Source organism: Gopherus evgoodei, chromosome 5 (genome assembly GCF_007399415.2).
Source record: "Gopherus evgoodei ecotype Sinaloan lineage chromosome 5, rGopEvg1_v1.p, whole genome shotgun sequence".
Lineage (NCBI taxonomy): Eukaryota > Metazoa > Chordata > Testudines > Testudinidae > Gopherus > Gopherus evgoodei.
In genome coordinates this window covers 27,255,920-27,281,476 of record NC_044326.1, presented here as the reverse complement: position 1 = coordinate 27,281,476, position 25,557 = coordinate 27,255,920, and the positions used below count along the sequence as shown (strand labels likewise).

Below are 25,557 nucleotides of genomic sequence, written 5' to 3'. Positions count from 1 at the left end.
CTTGAATAAAGCCTGTATCTTGCTAGATTAAGTTTTAGGCTTTTAGAAAGAGTTACACAAGTAAAACAAAACTAAATATGCTTCTATCTTCTCTCCTAATACTTGAACTCCCTTAACCTATGTTATGTTGTTAGTTTTTTTTTCATTTTTACTCAGTGCTGTGTTTAAAGGGAAGTGTGTATTTACCCTGGTTAGCTTAATAAGTTGTGATGTTGTTTTGTGTCTTTAGAGGAATAAACAATATTTCTCTGAACTGTCCAGAAGAAGGCTGGACATTGCAAGGCACATGGTTTTGGGAAAACTTGGGACTGGGAGTGTGCTGGGATCACCCTGCAAGTAGTAACCAAGACTAGTGGAAGCCAGAGTGAGGCTATTGACAGGTTGCTGGGGTCAGAGCTGCTGAACCAGGGCAGTCTAGCACACAGACAATTGGGGTGTGATCTGCATGTTGGTAGGCTAGTAATGAGCAGCCCAGGTTGGAAGTTACAACAGGAAAGCATTGTGAGGCACCCAAGGTTACAGGACAGGTAGTGACAACTCCTCACTGGTCCAGATTGCATCCCAGAATGTGACAATGGTATCTTTTTAATTGGGAATTTTACATTATTTCATATGTAAAGCTATGACCAAGAATACTCCCATGTCAGTGCAAAGCTAGTTGTTTTGGGGAAATAAGGTTTAGGGTGTGCTGATCTAACTAGTAATCACTTTTTTTGTTGATGTTTTTGATAAGGTTGTGGTCAAAACGAAAACAGAATATGAACCTGATCGCAAGAAAGGAAAATTTCGTACCCCCAAAATAGCTGAATTCACAATCAGCATCACTGAAGGGGTTTCGGAAAGATTTAAGGTAAGCATGGCTATCTGTGCTGTTAATAACTCAATTATTATTACAGAACTACACTCAATTACCAACTATAGTCAAAGAAAACTGGATTTAAAGAATAAAGATATGGCACAAAATTGTAAAAATAAATAAAATTTTAAAAAAATTGAGTGCAATTACAGTATCTCGGCATTAGTAATTAGGACCAACTCTTGCAGTCCTTACATCCAGGTACTTCACTCTTTACTTTGACAAAAATCCCATTGACGTTTCAGTCAATGGAAGTTCAGCATGATTAAGTGGCGAGTATCTTATGGACATGTAACTCCCATTATGTGACCAAGACTTCACTCCCATTAGCTTTAGAGGAGAAGTACTATACAGGCATGCACTTTCTTCTTTGCTTGTTTTGTTTTGGTTTGGTTTTTTTTACTCTTTTCAAACACATTCTTTTAAAGGAGAAGGCTTTTTCCCAATATTTTTCCTTGGGATGGCTGATGGTTTTGAATGCACTGAATGATTTGATGGCTCAGAGAATTAGTAACAGAGCTGTTTGTCACCAGCTTAGTGGTTCAAATTTATCTCCTAGTATAGTGATGTATGAGAACTGTTATCATCTGATGCCTGTTCAGTGAAAGTGGGTGGTCTAAGTTCATTCCTTGGTGAAAATATGTCCACATCACAGTAACTCCCTTTGTAGGTAGTCTGACAGAGACAAAGGACTTAATGGATGAAAAGACTTGAATCATTTCACTCCCAGGATAGGGTTCCTCGAGCCATATTAGCAAGGCAAAGTGATGAAATGTCAGCAGCAAGGCAAGCTTCCGTCAAACTTCAGTTTCCTGTGCTGTCTGTCTGGTACCTTGCACAGGCATTAAGTTCACTCAGAAAACATCTTAAAATATTTAGTATGTGATGGCAGTTTAGTACACAGACTAAAACATGCCTGGAAGGTTTAAGGTTTAGTTTTGGAGATAAAATGCTGGGCTGAAATAAAGAACCATATTCTTTTCCCAATGCACATGTGTAACTCCCGTTGGTGTTAATGGGAGTTTTGTGGGCACATCAAGAAGAGAACGCACTCTTTAGCATGCAGAATAGATCACAACAACCATGCGTGAACAATGATTCTGAAAGTTCTTTGGGCCAAAAGCTGCCCTCAGAAACATACAGATAGCTTTCACTGAAAACAAAGCAAGCTGTATGCATGTAGCCAACAGTGGTATTGGAGTCTTTGTGCCTGTGTTGAGAGAGAGCTGAGCAAAAAAGATCTCTCTAAGCAACAAATAAATTGCTTGTCATACTGTTGTGTAGTCACTTCTAATTTGTAGGGCTGAGTAGTTAGAAGTGAGAGCATTTTTATGTACCTTTGAATGGCATACTTGAAACAAAATGTCTTTTAGATATGACTTTACAATTACCTCTCTGGGATTAATCTCAAACTACAGGGTTGCTAGGTAGTGCTGCTAGGTAACTGCTGCATCAGAGAGAGGTTTCTGTAAGATTTTTGTATCTCTGGGGGATTGCATGATGAATCACACTTGTATGTCTAGGTTTCTGAAGGGAGGGCGTGAGAGGTGACCAATTAGGAAAATTGAAGTTTAGTTAATAGAAAATAGTAGTTTCATACAGAACAATAAAGCCCAAAAAATGTCCCTCAGTTTCCTTCTAGCAGTGTTAGGAGTAAGTTATGCTGCTTTGTAGCATTTTAGAAAGTACTGACTGCTTCTCCAGCAGAGACGATTGTTATATTCACCACTCCCAGTAGTAAACAGTTCATGAATAATTGATGACATTTCATAAATATGCAGATGAATAGAAGAGATTGTTGGGGGCTTTTCTCCTGGGTCCTTATTAATTGTGAACCATCGTGTTAACCGCTGCTGTTGATTCTGAGAGAGCAAAAGGATGTTTGTTTGAAAGTTAAATATTTGCTATAATTATAAAATGCATTATTTAACTGGTGGTATATTGACTTTGGCTGGTGTGCACAGAAAAAGCTTCAGAAGCTGTTTTAATGACTTTAATATTGTACATCAGCTATGGATATGCTTTCTGCAGACTAAAAACATAATGTTGCACTAAAAATATAAACAAACATATTTACTAATAATTCACGTGTATTCCGAGATGTAGTCCTTAAATAAGGACAAAGCAGATTGTATTTTGGCGATGCAGTAGTGCAGATCATCTGAAGCTGTGCTTCTTAAGAAGTTCTACATTATGACAAACTAAGCAGCCAGCATGTGCGTATGTCAGGTAGCTCATTTGTTTCAGCAGTTGGGTAAATAAGAAGTTATAAAATATATTCTCTGCATTCCAACTACACTATCATAGTTATGATAGAGCTGAAATTGTTTTAGAGTAGATTTAAAGTGTAATTTTTCCCTAAAGCTCAATCAGATGAATACAGTCATTTTCGGATCTCTTATTTCAATGCAACTGTAATCAGAATTTGGTTCAAATGTCCAGAATGGACAGAATATGAACATTGTCTGTATATGAAAATCCTATTCTAATTTTCCACAAGTAACCACTCCGGTATGGACGTGAATTTAAATGGCTAATTTAGAGTGTGAATAGATGTCTGTGGAACTACTGTAGGGAAATAGGGAGAATTATTCTGTCACCTTTGGAAAGCCAGCTTCAATTGAATTACATGTCGAGGTTTTTATCTAGTCTCCAACAAGCTGTCCACAACACAGAATCACTACATATAGTTCAGCATGGCTGGCAGTCTCTGCTCAGAAGAGACCTATGGTGGGAATTGTGGGGAGAGGGAGACGCTACTGCAGGTCAGAATTGACTCATTGACTTCAGTGGAGCCAGGATTTCACACTAGATGTTCGATATTCGTCCCATTGAACACTGATATAGTGATGCACACGTTGTCAGCCGCACACAACAGTTTCAGAAATAATGTGGTACACTAGAGCATAATTGAAAGATGATGCTTTTACCTTTTGTGAAAGAAACCTTGGTAGAGAAACACTTTCCAAATAATTTAAACACTAAATGTTTGTTTTCCCCAACACGTTTCAAGCCTTTTTTTTTTAAAATCGTAGTACATTTTATAATCCATGTGGTACTTACAAAGGCAAATGAATTGTTCGGGCATTATCCTTGACATCTATACACACATCAAACTACACTACCGAAGCCTATTTAAAGCCCAATTATATGGTGTAAGTCATGTGCTATCAAGTGACAAACAGTTGTTTACATGTTTACAAGTGGTTATGGAAAAGCAAAAGAGGCATCCTCCTCAGAAAAAACAGTTTTCATTATTGAAATCCTACAGTATAGTATCTTTTCCTACTGTTTCAATATGCTATTTTAATAGATGGAAGAAATGCAAGTGTATAAAACATACTTAAAGGTTTCATTATTGATCTACTTAAAGGGATAGAATCAATTTAAGAATGACATTTCTGTCTGAAGAGAGAGAAGGTGGGTGAGGTAATATCTTTCCTTGGACCAGTTTCTGTTGGTGGAAGAGAGAAGGTTTCAAGCTTTAGAGCTCCTCTTCAGAATGCTAATGAAGAAGAGTTATGGGAAGCTTGTCTTTTCCGCCAGCAGAAGTTGGTCCAAGAAAAGCTTACCTCACCCACCTTGTGTCTCTTGTATCCTGGGACCAACACAGCTACAAGACTACAAACAACTTATTATCTAAAAACTTTTTGCCATCTGTTCATATTCGTAACGCCTAAAGTTTCTGTAACTGAAAAAGAGACAAGAAAAATATATATTTTTTATTTTTTTGTGGTTACTTTGTGGATTTGATGGCACATTGGCCCCAATTCAACAAAGCATGTAAGTACATGAGTAATCCCATTCCTATTCAGCAAAGCACTTGTTTAAAGATAAGCATGTGCTTAAGTGCCTTTGTGTCTAGTCATTAAGGCCTGTAACCTGCAAACACTTAATTCACATGAATAGTTCTTTTGGTTTCAGTGGAACTATTTGTGATTAAAGTTACATGCATGTAAATATTTACAGGACTGGTGCCTTGGTCATGTCCTTATATAATTTGTGAAAGTCTCTTTCCCAGAGCAACAAGGGAGAGAATTTTTTTTTTCCCAATAGGATTGCCATTGTAAAATCACACAAATGGGCAGGGGCAATTACACTCTATCCCAGCTCTGATCCCCATCCAGAGCCAGCACCCTGTACCCCCTCCTGCACCCCAACACTTTCTGCCCCAGCCCAGAGCCCCCTCCCATGCTGCGAACCCCTTGGCCCTAGCCCAGAGCCCATACCCCCTCCTGAACCTCAACCCCCTACCCCAGCCCGGTGAAATTGAGTGAGGTGGGGGATAGAGTGAGTGGGGCAGGGTGTTGGGGAAGGGGCAGGGTAGATCCTGGGTTGCCCTTAAATTCAAAAAGTGATCTTGAGTGTAAAAAGGTTGGAGACCACTGCCATGGACTGTACACTCTAAAACTGTCCTCTTTCTCTGCTTTCAAGGATCACTTCCTATATTATATCTATCTGCCTCTTCCTAAATTCTTTAGCCAATCCCCTCATAGGCTCCATTCCTGGCTCACTCTCCAGTTGGAAGCACTTCATCCCTGGCTAATTTCCCCTGCCAGTTGTCATCTTCCCCAGAGCTCTTCTGTTGCTGGCCTTTTATCAGAACTCTCACTTCCCTGGAGCATCTCCCCAGCCAAGTCCTGCCTCCTCCCTTGTCTCTCTCTCCTTTGAGAAAGGCAAACTTAATATCTTGCTGCTTCTCCCATCGTGCATTGCAGCCCAGCCAGTAATTCTGAGGCATCTCCCATCCTCCTTAACCTTAAGAGGCTGGGCCTTGGAACCAGGATGCCCATAAAGGCAGTTCTTTTTACAGGGAATTGTAAAGGGAAAGTCTACTGCAATGTGGTGCTGACCATATGGCCAGATCTGACACAGCATATTAGAAATATCCTTCTGAAAGAAGGAGCCTATTAATCTTTTGAACTAGCAAAAGCATACACCATAATATGATATCCGTTACTAAAATACACTATATGCAGTACTGTAGCTGTTTAATAGAACTGTTATGTATAGTTTGAAGTGTTTCGTGAATCAAAATTAATATGGGTTGAAACTTAATATAGGTTTGAATATTCAGTCTTTGACATCCAGTTCACATTTTTCTCAAGGCTGAATCTTTCTCTTTACAATCGGGCCTTGTTGTGTCAGGCTGTGGTCTCACAAGAGCTCCTAAACTAGGAGGGATGAGCTCACTTGGATGGGTCGCTGTGTGCTTCCTAAGGGTACCCAAGGCAGTGAGGCATCTCGCTACCACCTACCCTTAATGTGACGAAGCCTTGTCTGTGCCTGCCATGCCTGCTCCCCAACTCCACTGGCACTGGACAACAGATGGCATTCTCCTCCCAGCCTATGCAGGCTCCGTTGTCCCTCTGCAGGTTAGTGATAGAAACATGCCAACCCCTGAGTCCTCCAAGCATCTCCCTGGAGCATCCAGCCCGATTCCTGAGATTGAGTGTGCTGCCAGCTTGTCATTTTGGTAAAGGATATTCTATTATGTCTCTCTTTGCAACCCAGATATATCAAAATAGTCCTTTGACCTTTATTCATAAACCAGATATGGTGCTGTGTTCCTTACTGTATATTTTGCGATCTCTCACCAATTTCACAAACTTTTGATTAGTTGATGGCGCACTATGCAAATAATCTTACTGTGAGAGAGACAATACACAATGAATAGATTTAGGCCTGATCTACACTAAAAAGATAGGTCCCTCAAAAGGACCAAGCTACATTGCTCAGTGGTATGAAAAATCCACATCCCTGAGCAGTGTATTTAAGCAGACCAAACCCCTGGTGTTGACAGTGCTAGGTCAATGGAAGATTTTTTTTCCTGTTGACTGAGCTACTGCCTCTCAGGGAGGTAGGTTAGCTACAGCAACAGAAGAACCTCTTCTGTCAGCATAAGATGTCTATGCTGAAGCGCTACAGTGGTGCAGCTGCAGTGATGCCACTATAGTGTATCAAGTGTAGAGAAGCCCAGAGAGATAAGCGTCTACTACCTCTTGCTGGAACAGAACATGTTTGAGGCATGTCACCTCCAGGTGACCTGCCTTTAACTTCAAAGTTTTAAGAATATAATTTCCAGTATAGATATGTAATTTCTTAAATATTATCCATATGTACATTTCACGATGATTACGATAAACAGTGGGCTACTGGCTCTTGGGAGTGATTTTGCAGGACATCCTTTGGTATATTAATATGCATATACTTGACTCAAGGGATTATTGTAAAAAAAAAAAACAAAAAAAACCTCTGTCCCTCGTTCCTTCTGCCAGTTGGCACAAAGAGATTTTCCTGGGTCTCGGAGATCATTATGGAAAGCAGAGGTGTCACATAAAGTGGAAGAGCTGATTTCACTAGTGGTTCTCTTCCAGTTTACTAAGTTAAGTCCTGAACCAAAGCTCTAATGTAATGGAAGGGGTCACTGTGCTGTGGAAGGTACATTGTGACCATTTGGTTAGGAGCTGGTGGTATGTTTTACAACAGTGTTTACCTGCAGTGTTTTAGCCAGACTTAGTCTTGTGTAATTACATTCTGCCTGCCTAAAATTCTCCTGGATAACAATAGAATTCTCTGTGTAGCCTAAACTGTTTTGCATTGATGCTGTATTTCCTTCCAGACGGGCCTGCATTTCAGTGGTAAGTGGAGCATTTGTATAGGTTGTGAGTCACTTGGATGAAAGGTAAATAGAGGTTTTCACTCTTCTTGTGTAGCATCCAGTGTGCTAGGTACCTTACAGAAAATCAGAAACAAGGTTCCTGTTCCAAAGAATCTACAATCTAAATAGCTTAATATGGAGACACACACTGGGGGATGGCATGGGACTAAAAGCAGGTGGCTGAGCAGGTAGACCTAGAGCATGCCATGTTAGTTCCATGTTTACTAACATGAATGCTTTTAGGAGAAGGATTATGTGCCTCCCGACAGATGTGTGCTTTGAGGAAAAAATTTGATAGACGGGAGGGTGGAAGCATGATAGACTGGGTTAATGAAAGGCATCAGGCAGAAAGAGGCTAGTTGAAAGATGGTGTGGAGGTGAGGACACAAAGGGAGCAGTAAACCAAGTAACTGGACAAGAAAAAGGAAAAGAGGATAGAGATGGGAGCTAAATTGCACATGGCATTGAAACAAGTTGACTTTTAGCTTAGGTGGTTACATTTCATTCAGAAGGGGAGGGAAACCAGTAAGGGATTTGAAGAGGGGCAGACAGTGTTGGAGCAGTGGATAACTTTGCAGTAGCATTTTGAGTTGGTTGAAAGGGAGCAAGGTAAATGTCAGCAAAGTGAGCGATGAGGAGGTTGCAGTAGTCAAGAGAGAGGTGAACACAGCTTCAACAATGTGTTTTGCAGCTGTAGTGTAGAGGAATTGATTGATTAGAAGATCTCATAGCACTAAACCTATTGCATTGCTTTTTAGACTTTTTAATTTTTGTCTGTATCATTTGCCTCTTCCTATGTTAGTTTAATTGTCAGAACCCAGGAGTTTTGTTTTAGTATCTCCAAAATATTTAACTGTACCCAAAGCAGAAACCTTGGCTCATTTGTTACTCATCTCTTGTCTAGATTATTGTAATAGGCTTCTGCCACAATTCTCGGATTACTGACAGGTGCCTCCTGCTGCTTGGGTGCTGCAAAACCTGTAGGGGACCCCCATCTGCATAAACAAGAGTCTCAGAACTGAATAGTCTGTGTTTTGAAGGGGATGGGGCTCCTAGCTCCCACTCTCCATGTCCTTTCAACATAGTTCCCTATTCCCTAACCTCGGGAGGTGTTGAGCATAGCAATACCAACCGTGTGGAGGCTTGCCTTGGGGCTTGCTGAACCTATCCTGCCCGGATGGTAAGCCAGTTTCTGCTGTCTCCTTGTAGGATCAGTTTGACCTTCTTGAGGGCTGTTTCTCGGACGCTGTAGAGCTGCTGTCTGCTCTCTTCCAGAACTGTCCTGCAGTTGACAGGAACTTTCTGCTTTCTAAACCTTGATTCCACCCCTGACATGACTCACCGGGCTGGAGAGGTGGGCCAGCCTTGTCCACAGCAGTTCTTTAAGCCCTTTATGACCAGTGCAGGGTTTATAACCCCTCCCCCCCCCAAGCTTCTGGCTAGACTTTCACTTAAAATCTATTCAGAAATCTGTCTCATGCTTAATATATTGTCACCTCTTCCGTTTGAGCAATTACGCCACAGCTTTCTCTAAAACCAGCTGAAAAGGACTAGCTCAAGTGAGGCGCAATATTTAGGTTTTTGTCTCTAGTTTTTTTTTTTAAAGGACAATGTAATGGAAATATTTCCATGAACTGTTTAGAAATCATTTTAATGGGTAATCACTCCTGTGAAATGGTGGAGACCCAAACCTTCTCAGGAGAGTACTCAGGCATGCGCGCTCACTAGCACACAAACTCTCCACTCCCACTGTGTCAGTACCTCAGGCACTGTTCCAGCTGCCTGCCATGAGGAGAAGAGATGCAGAGTCCCCTTGGGGAAGAGAACAGCTGTATCTGCACCAGAATTTCTACCTTCTCCTCCCATTAGAACAAAGGATGAGGGTGAAATGCTGCCAGGACCACTGTGGGAGGAAGAAAAGAACCTTCCCCTATATGAGGGAGAGGATGAAAAGTTACTGTGGGGAGAAGCAGCAGAGAGACTGTTTCAGTTAGGAGTCATGGATGTGGAGCAGCTTGCTCCTGTCCTTTGCCTCCATCCTCCCACTCCCCAGATTGCAATGGGCAATTGGTTGTTCTTGATGGAGTGGCCATGGGGATCAAATGTGGGTTCTGGGGGTTGGTGGGTGAGACTTGCTGTAAGGATGGAGATTTGCATGGGGAGGATTAGTTGTATGGGAGGAGTGGATTTCTGGCTAGGTGATTGGATCAGTCTGGAGGGTTGCTCTGGAGTGTGAAAAGGAGGGTTATTGTGTGATCGGGGGAAATTTGGCTGTTGGAAGGTAGATGAGGCATTGGTCAGGCTAGAGGAGAGGATGAGTGAGTTGGGTGGAACTGAGGAGAAGTCAGATTGTAATCTAGGGACCTTATTCTTTCCCTCTCCTTCTATATATCCATAGAGGCATATGCGAGGAGTATCTTGGAGGTGGGGGACGGATGGGAGGAAGAGAAGACACCTGCTTGGGTTGGAAAGAGCCAAGAGATTTCCAATTAGGGGTTTGGAAATGTAGCATGGCTGTAAATTGCACACATCACAGGAATAAGAATTCATATTTGAATACCATTATTAATTAGATTAGGTAATATATTCTATAATAAAATGTGGGAGAATGGTAAGACCCTGGGGACTGAGGATTGGGAGACCTGGGATCTATTTCCCGTTGTGGACTGTGTGACAATGGGCAAGTCATTTCAGACCTGATCTGCAGAAGCACTGAGCACCCACAGCTCCAGAGGAGGTCAGTGAGAGATGTCAGTAGTCAACACCCCTGAAAATCAGCCCCCCAGAGCCTGATTCATCAAAGTGCCAAGCACCCACAACTCACAGTAAAACTGCAGGACTGGACATAAGAACAGCCCTACTGGTTCAGACCAATGGTCCATCTAGCCTAGGGTGACCAGATGTCCCGATTTTTATAGGGACTGTCCCGATTTTTGGGTCTTTTTCCTTATATAGGCTCCTATTATCCCCTACCCCATCCTGATTTTTCACATTTGCTGTCTGGTCACCCTAATCTAGCCCATTATCCTGTCTTCCAACAGCTGCCAATGCCAGAGGGAATGAAAAGAACAGGCAATCACGGAGTGATCCATCGCCTGTCATCCACTCTCAGCTTCTGGCAGTCATAGGCTAAGGATGCTCAGACCATGAGGTTGCATCTCTAACCATCTTGGCTAATAGCCATTGATGGACCTATCCGCCATGAACTTATCTGAGTTGAAAAAAAGAACTCTAGTTTTGGCCTTCACGACATCCCCTGGCAACATTTTCCACAGGTCAATTTGTGCATTTTGTGAAGTACATCCTTAAGTTTTAACCCTGCTGCCTATTAATTTCATTGGGTGACCCCTGATTCTTATGTTATATGAAGCAGTAAATAACACTCTTACTCACTTTCTCCTCACCAGTCATTTTATAGACCTCTATCATATGCCCTTTTAGTCATCTCTCTTCCAAGCTGAAAAATCCCGGTCTTTTAATCTTGCCTCATACAGAAGCTGTTCCATACATGTAGTAGTTTTTGTTGCCCTTTACTTTTCCAATTTTAATAAATCTTTTTTGAGATGGGGTGATCAGAACTGTACGCAGTATTCAAGGTTATGGATTTATATAGTGGCATTATGATATTGGCTGTCTTATTACCTATCTCTTTCCTAATGGTTCTTAACATCGTTAGCTTTTTTGACTGCCCCTGCGCATTGAGCAGTTATTTTTCAGAGAACTCTATCCATTTCTGTTGGCCCAGTGGGAGATATTACCTCATCCACCTTGCCTCTCTAATATCCTGGGACCAACATGGCTACAGCAGCACTGCAAACTAGGAGTGTCAGCCTTTATAATTCACCACCTGTAGACAAGGCCCCAAAATCTGATACGAAGATCTGTAAATGTCACAAGTGGTCCCACTGCCATGAATAAGGTTGGTAGGATGGGGTTCCCAGCCCTGGTTAGCACGTACTGTAAAGAAACCACAGGTTTCTTTTTGTCTCTAAATGCAGAATTCCAAAATCCTTTCTTGCTTTCTAAAATCTCAGAATATTGTCTTTTGCTAATGTAAGCCTAGTGCAGTGAAAGTCTTCTCCTTTAAAAATCTGTACAGCTGGCTCACTTAGCTCTTTTTAAAATCCAAATTCCATTGAAATCCTTTTTCTCTTTTAATGACTTAGTCACCTAATTTTGTTTGGCTCTGTTTACTGTTGTTTCTCTTGCTGAAACGTGCTATTTTTTCTGATTTGTCCAAAAAAACCCAACAACCTCTTGCAGTATCTAGGCACTTGTGCATCAGTTTAGAATTTCAGCTAAAAAATAACAAGGTCATTTCAAAGACAATTCCCAAAACAACAAATAAAACTCACTCAGGCTACACCTCCCTCAGGCAAAGGCCAGATGAGAGACGCTCTGTAACATGCCCTTTATCTCAACCAACTTGGCTTTCTAAGGACAAGTGGAACTCTAATTCCAGAGCCAAAGTCCCACCCACGGTTCCATTCTGGGAATGGGTAGTTTGAACATGGGAGATTAAATCACAACCATCAGGATAGTGCTTAGGGAAAGACTGTCTAATGCTCTGCTCCAGCACCCTTTCAAGTCAATGGGAGTCTATGCCCACTGCTGTCAATGAAAAAAGACCCTCTGTGATGGGACTTTTTTAGGTCAAAGTCAACACCATGAACTTACTCAGTAACAGACTGGTAACCAATGCAGTCTGTTGACAACAGATTGTCACATGCTCTACCACATGCATGGCTAGGTAGCTGGGCAGTTGTATTTGGAGTTCCTAGTCTTCAAAGGTAGCCTTATTTTGAACACGTTGCTGTATTTCCATTTGGAGGTGGCAAGACACTTCTACAGTGCAACCTGAATGTGATAGGTTGCATCAGAAACTTATGAATTCTAGAGTACTGAGAATCCCAAAAGGATTCCCAGACTGCAAAGGTCATTAACCAAAAAGTCTCTCATCCCCTAACTAGAGGGAGCAGATAACCATCCAGAGGGTATGGAGAAAGTGTCTTCTTGCACCCACCAGTGGCACTTCTGTCATATCTAGATTGATGTTAAGTTGCTGACAGCCAAATCCTTATTTTGAGAATGCATTGGGAAAGGAAATACACTTAACCAATGCAAGCTAGACTTAGAGCTTATGTTATACTCATACTGCTGGGACTGCTGCCCCAAACCACCTCATTCTGTCCCAGCAGGCTCAGGCACATACGGAACAGGAAAGGTGACAACAGAACCTTTCAATACCAGGGCCTTTTGTATTAATAAGTGGTGCAAAGGTGTTAACCCAGTCAGTAGCCAGCATTAAACAGTGTTAAAGTCTGGGGCTTGTTATACAGAGACATCAGCTCACTTAGAACCATGGAAAACCCACATTAAACATTCTGTTAACTTTTTATTAAAGAAGGAAAAACAGTTAAAACACTTGAAATGTACAGTAGTGAGGTTTTCATATTAACAATATCCCTTGTTCCCTTTCTCTTCAGCTTGATTTTTTTTTTTAAGAAGGAAGCCCCCCCACCCCCCGTTTGATAGTCTCTTAGATGGTATCTCAGATGGTAGTAACTGTCCTGTTGGGGAAAGAGAAGCTAGTTGAGATGGGCAGGAGGAGGAGGACTTGTGACTGCTGCTGTTTAATCCCAGGTGGTGGTCAGGATTCAGCTGGACCAGTAGAGGTGGTGATATCATCTGGGTCCCTCTCTCAGGATCAGGATGACAAAGGCTTGGGGTCCCAGAAGATGGTGGGGGTGGCAACCATGATGGTGACGCTTACTCCAGTAGCCTCCTTCTGTTCTTCCTCTCAAAGACTTTCTTTAAGGACCCAAAAAGGGAGTGGTCAGTGGAACAGCCCATCACCTCATAAATGGTGGACAAAACAAGGCCAAGTTTCCAACACACCGATTTTGGTCCATTAATTTCCAGACACTTTCTTGTTTACCAAGCATGATCTCAACATATTCCTGGAGTTATATTAATCGTCCCCCCCCCCCTTTTTTTTTTTTTTTGAACTAATTCAGTTTTTCTATCTAATAACTACTTGACCTACTTTTCATGGTTAATTCCCAAGCAGACAAAATTATAGGCCTAACTGTCACAACAGCCCTCTAGGCAGTGAACACATGACCAGAACTATCTTCTGGCTTCTCTGAGTGAGAGGAACAGGGGCACTCTTGCTACTCTGTTCACCTCTTAGTGGTTAATTACCTGTTTGATCTGTTTGATTTTTCTTTTATTGCAAAGCACACTGATACTAGACAGATGTTAAGTACATTAATGAATGATGATGTAATAAGTAATGCATCACTAACAAGCATGTTGTATTGTTTCTCTTTGCAGGTAACTGTTCTGGTCCTTTTTGCCCTTGCGTTCCTAACATGTGTTGTATTTCTAGTAGTCTACAAGGTTTACAAGTATGATCATACCTGTCCAGAAGGATTCGTTTTCAAGGTAAAGCGCACAAATTTTGGAAAAATCGAAGAATATGCAAAACTGTCTCTGCTACTTTTTCCTTATCCTTGGGAAAGTTATGTTTATTTCCATAATTTAATTTTTTGTATAGAATAAGGCTTTCTCTCTCTCTCTTTCTGCATACTCACCACCTCACTTATCAACTATCCAATAAAGGAAAAATATATATTTATAGGAAAAAATATTTGCTAATTAATGTAATTACATACACAGTGTTAAAGGGTAGGGAGGTAGCATGAAGATAATAGAGAATGAATTGACTAGGGAGGAAGGGGAAAAAGATTAGAACTGTAATCACAGTTCTCACAAGAGCATGGTGACGAATTTCTCTCTCTGGACATACAGCTGAGCAGTGTGATTTCTTTCACTTCTAAATTCACCACTATCACTGTCTGCCTCTTATTATACTGCTAGCTTTTAACAACATCCTTTCATTTCTTTCTATTAAACTACCTTTTTTCCATTAAATTCTTATTTAAAATAAATACATGATTTTGTGTTTAAGGCACTTGACTGGGCCCGTCAGGGCCTGTAACGTGGGTGGTTTGACCTAGTGGTCAGAGCCCAGGGTTGTGGTCAGGAGTCACAGCCAGAATTGGAGTGAGGAAGCAGGAACAGGACATGGTAACAGGCACAAGGGGTGGGAACCAGGCAAGGAAGCAGGAACTTGCTCTCATGGGCCTGGTCAGCAGCAGGCCTAGCAACTGGCTGCTAAAACAAGGGCTGTGGCAGGAACAGGACGCTTTATGCTAAGGTGTGTCCAATCAGCAGTCTACTGCTAGTGAGCTGATCCTGCTGAGCCAACAAGTTCAGCCTCTGTTTGTGGGAGTGTTAGCTACTTTCCTGGTGGCACAGATACCAAGGCATTCACTTAGCAACCCTGTCTGAGTTCAGGGCCTCAGGAGATCAGACTTCAGTTTCTGCCTTGGAGACTTCTTGTGACCTTAGGCAAGTCACTTGCTCTCTCTCTGCCTGTGTCTCATTTTTAAAATGGAGACAATAATACTTTTTCTCCTAACCAGTCCGTCTTTGTACAGTGCCTAGAATGATTATCTCAGTTGGGCTTGTTAAGTACTACTGTAATAAAGGCTATTTCTTCCAGGAAGACTTGTATCATATTCTCCTCAGCAGTAAATGCTCTACATCTTCCCTTACTTGAATTGCTGTTCCATGTCCTCTCGTCCTTGCTTGCCTTTTCTACCTTGAGTGGTCAGTGAAGGGAAAACGTCTTACCTCTAATTCAGCATTTCTGAGGATATTATTTGACTGGATTCCTACTCTTGGTCTTGTCCTTCTAACAAAGGACAGTTGGGATCTCCCATGGCTCTCAAAGCTTTCTGGCTATTTAATGCACTGGTACATATAGCTCATACAAAGATGCGTATTGCTGCTTGTTACATTCCCAGTGGTGAGGGTTTTGTGGAGACTATTTCCAAAAGGAAGTTTAGATCTATGACCATCTCATGATACAAGGGATCATAAACTTACATTTTTGTCAGGGAAATCCATAGAATATCAAAGCTACACTGCAGTAATTGGTCTGCATGTCATGAGGCCTAAAACTCACATGATGCTGACTTTAGTGTCCCTGGTGCGGGTGCCAGTGCCAGTGCCCGTGCCTCTTTTTCTGGAAGATGAGGCAAAGCTTTGCACAGATGTCCCATTCTGAGACCAAGGAAAAGTCTGCACCAACAAAGATTACTTTAATTGTCTTACATTGACCATGAAGCTCTTTGGGCAGACTTTGTCTATGCTGACTTTGCCTGCATTGAAGTTCTCTTGCATTGACGTTCCCACACTTAGGATGCTGATGTTCTTTGCTTGCAAAGGGTAAAGTGTCCTGCATCAGTAGTGCTAGTGCCAGGGGGCATCTTTGCATAAAGACCACACTGCTGCATCCTTGAGTCAAACTTAGTTTATCCTACTCTGCTTTGGTCCCCACACATTGTGGGGTATCTTCAAACTAACACAACTTGTTTTTAGGCCCTTTGTTGAATCAATGCCTGGCTGAGATGGACAGTCCTACTATGTCATGGATGCCTCAGGCTCCTCTGTCTCAAACCTTTACATTGTTCTGTGGATCCAAGGCTTCAAAGTGTCTGTGTGCACTTACAAATAATACATTGTCATCTTCCATGGCAATGGTACGGCTGCTTAGACCGTAACGCACCAGCTGCATTGACAGTGCCTGATCGGAGGCTGTCAGTGTTGTTGTTCATGCTTGGAGCACAGCTGTGTGGAAATCTCATGGCAGTAAGACCTGCTTTGATCATTAAATGTCATGGATGCTTTGTCAGTTCCATGTCTCTCTCTAGCTGAGAGGTGGATCACATGGCATGTTATGCATTGGAATTACTTGTGTTAAGGCTCTAGTAGCTATGCTCTATGGAATAGCTTTGCACCTATTTTACAACCATGCCACCATTTATAATGCATGTGTCTTGACTCCTGCTTCGAGGCCGAGAGGTTCCTGGATTGTGAGATAGCTCTGTACCTTGACAACCAAGAACTGAGCTGCAGGAAATCATGAGGCTTTAGAGAGTCAGTGATCCTGTCCCAGAGAGTTTGAGAACCAACCTTGTTGCTTCTGAAATAAACATCATGGTGCAGCTTTGTGCCAGTGTCTCAATAGCATAAACTTGTGTTGGCTCCCAATTTGGCCTTGTGGGATAGCTTTATAGCCTCTAAGCCTTTCCACAATAAAGTCTCCTTCCACTGGGCAGTAGACATAAGGCCATGGCTTATTTAGATGCTGAGCGAATTCTGACAGTGTGAGCCTAACACAGATCTCTGCCATGAGGTAGACCGCATCTTTGAAGCACTCTTAACTGGTTTCATACAGATCAGACTTACAGGAGTCTCAGCTGGAGAGATGGGTCATTCCACTCTCATCTAAACAGCCTGGGTCAGTTTTTCCAGGATATGGAGTTACCTTAACATATCTACAAAGGAGTTTTTGGCCCGAGATGCCAGAGTAGTTGCCATCTGTTGAACCCAGAGACAGTAGGTCAAAACCATTTCAGTACCTCAGATAAAAGCCAGCACAGCCTTGCACATTACACCTGAAGCTATTGACACAGCAAAGTTAATGGAGCTGAAGAGAATCATTCTCCTCCTAAAGGAAGCATTGAGGTCATCAACACAGCCAACCTCAAGAAAACTCAAAAGCCAACTTGATACAGCCCAATTCAAGTAGAGCTAGAAACCACAGTTGCCACGGCATGAAGGGCTCCACCTATGACTAGCTACAGCAGCAGGCTATGAAAAAGACTGGTGTCCCAGACCTGAGGCATACCCACTGTCTCTATGTAAGAAAGTAACACAGAGGGGTGGTGATCTGTGAATTAGGAAAACGGGTAAAAAGGATACAGGCTGATGTCCTGAACTAAGACAAAGGGTGCAGGGCAGGTAGCGTTCTGGAACCAGACCCACAGAACATTTACAACAGGGAGCTTATTTGTTGGCCACAACCAGTACCTTCACTGGTGGGGAATGTTCAAGAACTCTGGGGTGAGCCATACAATAGGTACACCTACTAGTTCCTCAAAGGGCCAAAATCCTTTCATTGTGAGTAGGAATCCAGTCAAGATGGAATCTCTAGTATGTGGGTCTCAAGCTGTTCTGCCATGTGCTGTGTACATTTGTGACTGTAAAAATATATATATATATATATATACAGTAATAGGGGATATTGTGCTGTTTGGGTGTGAAGATACTGTGGTACCTTTTGAACTGCAAGTAGATTTGGCTTGGTTCTAATGCTGGCAATTCTGTTCTGTTTGCCCCTCCAATTTTAATTAGGCAAGTGGATTGTGCTCCCCTTCTCTACATCTTAACCCATTCCACAGATGGGTGAAATAATCACTAATAACAGCTTAAATGTATATATCCCCTTTCATCTTTAAGGCTCCCCACACACTCTATAACCATTACATCACAGTGAATGTGTATCAGTTTTAAATGTAAGTGCAGGAAAGTCAGGGAATGGTACTATTAAGGTTCTGATAGAATCACATACAGAATGTGCCATATCCATGTAGTAATTTCCATATGCAATGAAGATGATTTGGACACGTGACATGGAATATTAACTCAGTTTGTCAAAGTTACAAGCAACTGATAATAGGGGCCTAAAATGAGAAGAATCAGGCAACCTGAATCATAGGCATTGCTTCCGCTTTGTGTCTATAATGAAAGCACAGTTGCCATAAATGCCAACTACAGAAGCATTTAAATCATTTTTCTGTTTTAGTGCTAATGTAAACTATTCTAGTTTTTCACATTAAGAATGGATGTTTCCAGATGGTGATGCGGTTGCTGTAGCTGAGGGAAAACAATGAAATAATCACTATCCCAGAGTTGCCTTTGCCATTCCTCACCAAGGAGCCCATCCCTCCAACTGTCTCTGGGTGCTGAGACTACTGTGTCCATGCAGAGCCCCATTGACTTCACTAGGACTCTGCATGAGCCTAGGACTCTGCTCCGATGGAGTGAAATTCTGGCCCCATTAGAGGCTGTGGCAGTGCTTCTATTGATTTCAGTGGGGCTAGGACATAATCTATGGAGCCAGTTGTTGGATACAGGCTAGTGATAAGACAAAGAGGAAAAACTAGGTAGATTGAATCTTGTTGGGTAGAGCCACTGTCCCTTGTCAAATGGATGAATGGGTTAGAACTGCGAAGTCAACTCCAATGTGTTCTTACAAGTTATTAAGTATTTCAGAAGGGAGTTTACTCAAATGCCCTTTGGCAGCAATGCCTTCTGCACTGGTCAGACCTACCACAATATTTTATTCTTCAGACCCTTCTTGATAGATCTAACCTATACAACCTCATATAGTTTTGGTTTGCCTTTACTTTTTCCTTAAGTTTTGTGTGTGTGTGGCCCACGGAATGGGGTGAGTGTTTATCTAATGCATGCTCTACCCCAATGTTTTAGGGGACACACCTTATTCTAAATTAACACTTTTCATTGCATCTCCCAGAATACCTTGTTTTATTTTGGTCTGTCTCTTTAAATATTAAGCTGTTTGAGGAATCCAAGTTATTGGTACATAATTAAAAGCCACTTTCTTTTCTACTAAGATGAGGATCCTGACAAACAGAAATGAAACACTGTAAAAGTGGTATCTAGTCATTAAGGTTGTCATTTTAACATGTCCTCTGCTGTGCCTGAGAAGTGCTGCCACTAAATGTTGTTGCTGTTGTGGAGTTCTGGGAGAATGTGATTAAAATGTATTGTGTATTTGAATATTATTTATATAAATATTCCATTTCTGTAAGGAGACTTAACATAACATTTTTTAAATGTGTTTCTAGCTGAGATAGACATAATTAGACTTATTCATTCCTCAGACTGATCTGAGTAGTGCAAGTACCAGCACCTTGGGAAAAGATTTTTATATTTTTCTTCATTATCTTAACTCGAACTAGCCTCCTAAACGGAGTTGAAATTGCCTTAGCTAATGCTGGTGTTGCTTACTACAGCATCAATGGAATGATAGCTTAGAGCTAGCCAACAGCTAATGAAAGCATGTACATGCATGCACATGTCCCCATCTGACAAATTTTTCAAAAATAGGTGGCGACATTTAGGCTCTGAAATCCATATTTACATGCCTAAGCTCTTAAATCCATGTTTAACTTCAGCCATGTATTTTTTGAAAATCTTGATTACTTTTTGGATAAACATATATAGGCATATTTTTTGCTGTGGCATTAAGTTTACTACACTGTCATAGTGTGTTCATAAATTGGCAACAGCATATTTGTTAGCTTTTATTCAACAGGGACTGAAACCAGGCTCTTAAAGTGCCTACAGCCATATCTAACTATGGAATTGTAGCTTTAACTGCTTGAATTAGCTAACTGTTGAATTGAGAGGCACCAAAAAGATCTGGTTCTAGAAATTTAAAGCCTTTTTAAAAACCTTATTAAGATAAACTAAATTTGACTGCTTGATGTTGTCTGCTATTTTAGAGTGTCTGTATAATAACCGTACTGAAGTATCGTGGAATACAATTGCATGACTATTGTCCTCTTGGGCCTCATGAAAATAAGATGTGATGTAGGAGGTTATCACAGCGAGGAACGTATTCCAAAATAAATTTGGGTTATTGAGACCAGTATATAGTGGTATCATTACAACAATATTGGTGTTGCTTCTATGGGGCGGCTCTAGGAATTTTGCCGCCCCAAGCACAGCAGGCAGGCTGCCTTCCGCCGAAGCTGTGGGACCAGCAGACCAGCGGGAGGTCCGCCGAAGCCGTGGGACCAGCAGACCCTGCGCAGGCATGCTGCTGAGGGCAGCCTGCCTGCTGCCCTCGTGGAGCACTGGGGCCTGTAGCCACCCCTGTGCTTCTAGACTCACAAGTAAATCATGAAGACTATAAAGAGAAATTACTTGTCTTTTGGAACAGTCTCTAATGTAAATGGTGGATTTTCTTCCAGAATAATCAATGCATTCCAGTTGGATTAGAGAACTACTATTCTGAACAAGACTCCAGCGCTCGAGGGAAATTTTACAGCGTCATAAACCACTACAATCTGGCCAAACAAACCATCACACGCTCAGTGTCTCCATGGATGACCGTACTGTCAGAAGAGAAATTGTCTGAACAGGAGACTGAAGCTGCTGAGAAGTCAGCTTAGTGTGATAAGATAATTATGTCATTTGACGGTAACTAAGGGACTTTAAGGAACTTTTCATTAAATATAATTATGGATAATTTAGAGGTTACTCATGTTTATGGTGCAATTGCTTCTGTTTGCTGATACTGCTTTGCAAAAAATAAAACTTGCTATAAAACATTCATGGGCATAAAATAAGGTGCATATCAGCATCGCTTTAGAGCTCTGACACCATTTTCAATGTTAAATCAACTTTAGATATTCTTGCAATTTACTGGATGTTGACAGTTTTTCACTGGATTTTTCAGTGTTTTGGACTTCACATAATGTGCTTTGTCTCAACTGATACTTTTGGTTTTTATTACATAGCCATTTTTGCAAACTGAAACACCATAGCCATAACTAGAGCGATCTCTCATTTAGCGAAGAGCTGTATTTAAAACTTGTTTTCAGCTCATGGCTGATATCAAGGACTTGCTGTAATGATTAGAATGGAGAAAAACTGTCAGGTAGCATATTTTTCTTCACTGGTGATTTGTAAGTGATGATGAAGTTCTCTGCAACAAGGCATGCTCAATGTTTTATTATTACTGTCAACAAAATTTCACTACATTCCCACTATGGCTTTAGTATGTTAGTAAGGATGTGCACTGAAACACAAGCTAGATAGGACACAGTGGAACGAGACACTTTTAGTTATGGATTTGTTCAAGTTGTGTAAAAGCAACTTATGAACTGGAGGGTGTTCTGATGAGAAAGGACATCCTTTGATCACACTGAAGAAAGGCAGAAAGCCTTTCATTCTAGATGTAGTCGGCCCTCTGTAATTTGTCTGATATGACAGAGGGTAACATTTAAAAAAAATCCCTTTTATGCAACGTTAACACTTTCCCCTTTTTTTATATATATTCTGAATTGCTTTGAGTTAACTATGCTGTTTGCAATTTTCTGATTTTTAAACTACAGGACATCACAAGTGAAACTAATGTATTAGTTTACGCTACTTGCTGTTTTAAAGTGACATGTCAAAACTGAAGCAGCATAACTGTTTATGATTTGAGGAAAAACGATGTAGACAAGTCTAGTATATTGTGGGTGCACGTTCAAGTTTGTTTCATTGTATTGACATTTCTTAATTTGTCTGAAACAATTTTCATTTAATCTTAAATATGCATTACAAAAATAATTTTATTAATCTGCCAGTTAGACAAAATAAGCGTGTGAAGCTTTTAGGTATGAGATTCACTTTTCCTTTCATATTATTTAATGTGATTTTCTAGTGGACATGTCAAAAGTTCCATTGTTGTAGACACTATACAAAAATGAAAGGAAACCATTGGTTATTTGTCTAGTTCTGTAGAACAAACTTGGTCAGCTCCACTTTTGGGTTTTCTTCTAATCCATTATCAATGTATTTTAGTATCAAGAACTTTACATATCAATAAAGTACAAAATGGCAACTGCTTTTCAATTCTACAGGTTTGATACCAAACATAACAATGAGTGTGCATTATATAGTTATGAACTACAAAAAGCTTTATTTATTATGCTTCGTGGAATGCATAAAAAGCAATAAATTATGTGCCAAAATTTTCGTTGCATTTTAAAAAAAGTTCAAACTCATGTAAACACATTAAAACATACCATGTTTTGTCTGCTAGTAGACATGTACTTTATTGAATGTAAATTAATTCACATGTAACTTTTGACATTTTCACTTCATGCAAAATAAAGAATAAGGATGATATTGCCTGTTGCATACAATATGTTGACATACATTTCCCAAGACACACAGTAAAATGAACTTTTAAATCAAAATTACCAAAAAACATGAATTCAAATTTTATAAGATTTGCTTATTATCCTTCAGAGATGCGATTTAAATATTTCCCCTTAAACTTAGACTAGTAAACAACTTTGCTGAACAGTAAGACTAGTTACTATCCTCAAAGGAAAACATTAAAAAATTTCAGGAAGCTGGAAACATAAAACTCATCTGGTGATTGATCCTGCAGCCCTTGAAGTCAATGGGAGTTTTCCCCCTGACTTCAACAGGAGGTGGATCATAAGCTCCTGGGGTTTATTTTTTGTTTAGGTAGTTAATAACATAGAAGCCAAATTTTTTGAAGTGATCTATTCTTCAGCTTTGTTCCAACATCTCAATACATCAGTTGCATCACAATGTTTTTACTATAATTAAACACTGTTATAAAGCTTTACTTAACGCTAGGTTCCAAAAAGTGTCATGTATGTTAAAGATTATTATTTTCCAACAAATACAAATGACTCCTGCACAAACTAATTCTACAGGATTAGGAGTGCCTCTCACAGACGTACAAGGTTATTACAATTTGTAGTGAGTGATGTGACTAAAAGAAATCCGAGACAAGAGATAGAAAAGCTCAACTCTGTCTGCATTGCAACAATGTACATCCTGTCTACATTGTGAACTTTCCACTAATTGGCTTGGTGAGCTACAATTTCCTAAATGTGTAATTTACATTTTATTGAAAATTTCTTGCAACTTACTAAACTTGAGCCTGCTTTTTACTTGCTAGCTGATTCAAAGTTTTTAGCTTGGGAAGATTATCTTTTGTTTTATGTATGAAGCTGCTGAATGGACTTAAATGGTGTTGATCTGTTCACTGCAAGAGTGGTGTACACATACTTTTTTTGCTAGAAAATATTTTCCAGTCACAACAGTATGACAATTGCAAATAGTGTATCCTGCTTTGAGAGGAGGAATGTCTAAATCTTATACAAACAACACATAGACTTTGTTTTATTAACTGTCATACCAGTCCAGGAAAAGCAAGGAGAATGAACACATAACAAGGAAGAAAAGGATCCATACTCGAAATCCAGCGTTTTTTTGGATTGCCTGTAGGAAGATATGAGCTTAGTGACTATTTTTCCTTAAAAATACTAGATTTCCATTATATGACTCAACCAACAGTCCGTCTGGGCCCAGTCTGGCACCTCTTTAAGCCCGTGGCAAAACTCACCATTGACTTCACTTAGAGAAGAGTTCAGCCCATATTTCTCTAGATTCTCCCCCCATGACTCAGGCCTCAAAATTTCAAAAGCAGAGTCAACTGAAGGAAAAAAGCAATCCCCCATCCTACCAATATAGTTGAGTTAGTTATGATAGAACATGTGCCATGCACAATAATGAAGAGTTCTAAAGGAAGTGTTTAAGAATTGATAAAAAAATGCATACATTATCTATTTAAATGCCAAACACTGACTTTCTAAGAACAAGAGAAACAGCTTCTCTAAACAGTTCTATTAAAGCTCTTCAGTGATTAAATAACTTAATAGCTGTTACTTGAGGGCTGATTTAACCTAGGTCAAAGCAATATTGTAAATGACCAAGTTCAAAATAGCAAACATTGATTCCAAGATTTGTTTTTCAGCTGAAATGGTAAGGATGGGGGGTTATTTTAGACTTAATATCAACAGACTACCATTGATAGTATCGGTCTCAATTCTTAAGTAGAGAAGTTTTCATTTGTGGATCTTAAAAACAGTTTTTACAGGTAGGGAAACTGAAACAGAGGTTAAATGACTTCCCCAAGTTAATGTGCATCAGAAGATGTGTGTGTTAGTCCCAGCTCTGCCACTGACACACTATGTGACCTTAGGGAAGTTAGTTACACTTTCTGTGCCTCAGTTCCACCAGCTGTAAAATGAAGATAATGATGCTTTGAGAGCGATGAATGAGATGCACTGTACTTGAGTGCTGAATATTATTAATAATCTGTTTAGTCTGTTGACAACTAGTCTAAAAAAATTCATCCCTGCCATCATATGCTCCGCCTGCTACGCCATGTTACCTTTTGGATAACTGAATCTGAGAAATAACAATCCTACATCAAGTCTCTGAAAATAATGTCCCAAACAGATTTTCAAAAATAAGTGCCTAATGATAGGGTCTTAAATTCATGTTTAGGCATTTAGATAAGTGAACCTATAAACAGGATCTTATGCAGTATGGGGAAGGGCCTCTTCTGATCAAGATAATGTATCAAGACTACATTTCCATCAATTTCAGTGGTGTCTTCGTCCACCAAACTCCTTAGGGACACTGCATAGGTCACTACATGCAGCGCGGGGTCATCTTCATCTTCAACAAGGAAGTGAAGACCAGCAAAGTTTACAGGTCCCAGTGGTTGTTCAGATCAACATTAGTGAAACATGAAGTTTCACAGACTACACTTCAGTGTAAGTGATCCAGGTAGCTTCCACCCACACTACTGTTGTTAATCAGATATACCCCTAAGGTAGCTACAAGTTGCAAATATGGCCATGGTATAAGGTATTGCTTAGGCAAAAACGCTTTGATAGCTAGCAGCAAGAAATGCATCAAAACACTACTTAGTAACATTACCTCTCTTATGTCTTCATTGCCGCCTTTGATATTTTCTGTTGCACCCACAACTAACTGATGAATAGTGTCAATTTCGGTGTCCTGTTGAGCAAGAGTTCCATAAAGACAATGACAAATTCTGCAGAAAACGTTTAACTGTAAAGATCTGGGTCAGAACAGATCACAAGTATGTGTCTGAATATCTTATGTGCTTCTTTACCAATCTTCAAGGGACCGAGGGTTAATTAAATCTTAAATTTTCTATGTCATTAGGAGCCTGAAATCAATAGAAAAACTTCCATTGACTTCAGTAGCCTTGTATCAGACCTACATGTAGCATATAATTTTTTACCAGTTGTTTTAGGAAAGATGTTTAGTTTCCAAAATGCTGCTAACTGAGCATAAGTAACAAGCAACATTAATAATACACTGTTCTGAGGCAAAGGGACCTTAATAGTTAATTCAAGAGTTTCTCTCTTTTAATGTTACTAGGAAGATGTATCTACTAAGAATATTATGCAGGAAAAGCCATCATGTATTTGACTTTGAAACAAGACTTTTAAGTTCCATGTTT

General features: G+C 40.4%; 2 protein-coding genes across 6 annotated transcripts in view; one reads left to right on the top strand and one right to left on the bottom strand.

Moving 5' to 3' along the window:
• NSG1 (neuronal vesicle trafficking associated 1) overlaps positions 1–22,359 on the top strand; it is a 31,301-nt gene extending 8,942 nt beyond the window's left edge. The window contains exons 3-5 of the mRNA XM_030563615.1: positions 734–850; positions 13,854–13,964; positions 20,435–22,359. Of these exons, the coding sequence (XP_030419475.1) occupies positions 734–850; positions 13,854–13,964; positions 20,435–20,635 (429 nt within the window). The 3' untranslated portion in view covers positions 20,636–22,359. The remainder of the gene's footprint in view (positions 1–733; positions 851–13,853; positions 13,965–20,434) is intronic.
• Positions 13,009–25,557, bottom strand: part of STX18 (syntaxin 18) — a 119,419-nt gene continuing 106,870 nt past the window's right edge. For 3 of the 5 annotated variants that reach the window (XM_030563611.1, XM_030563613.1, XM_030563614.1), the window contains one exon: positions 23,507–25,085. In XM_030563611.1, coding sequence (XP_030419471.1) covers positions 24,834–25,085 — 252 coding nt within the window. In that variant the 3' untranslated portion in view covers positions 23,507–24,833. The other 2 variants (XM_030563612.1, XM_030563610.1) reach the window with 2 other exon arrangements.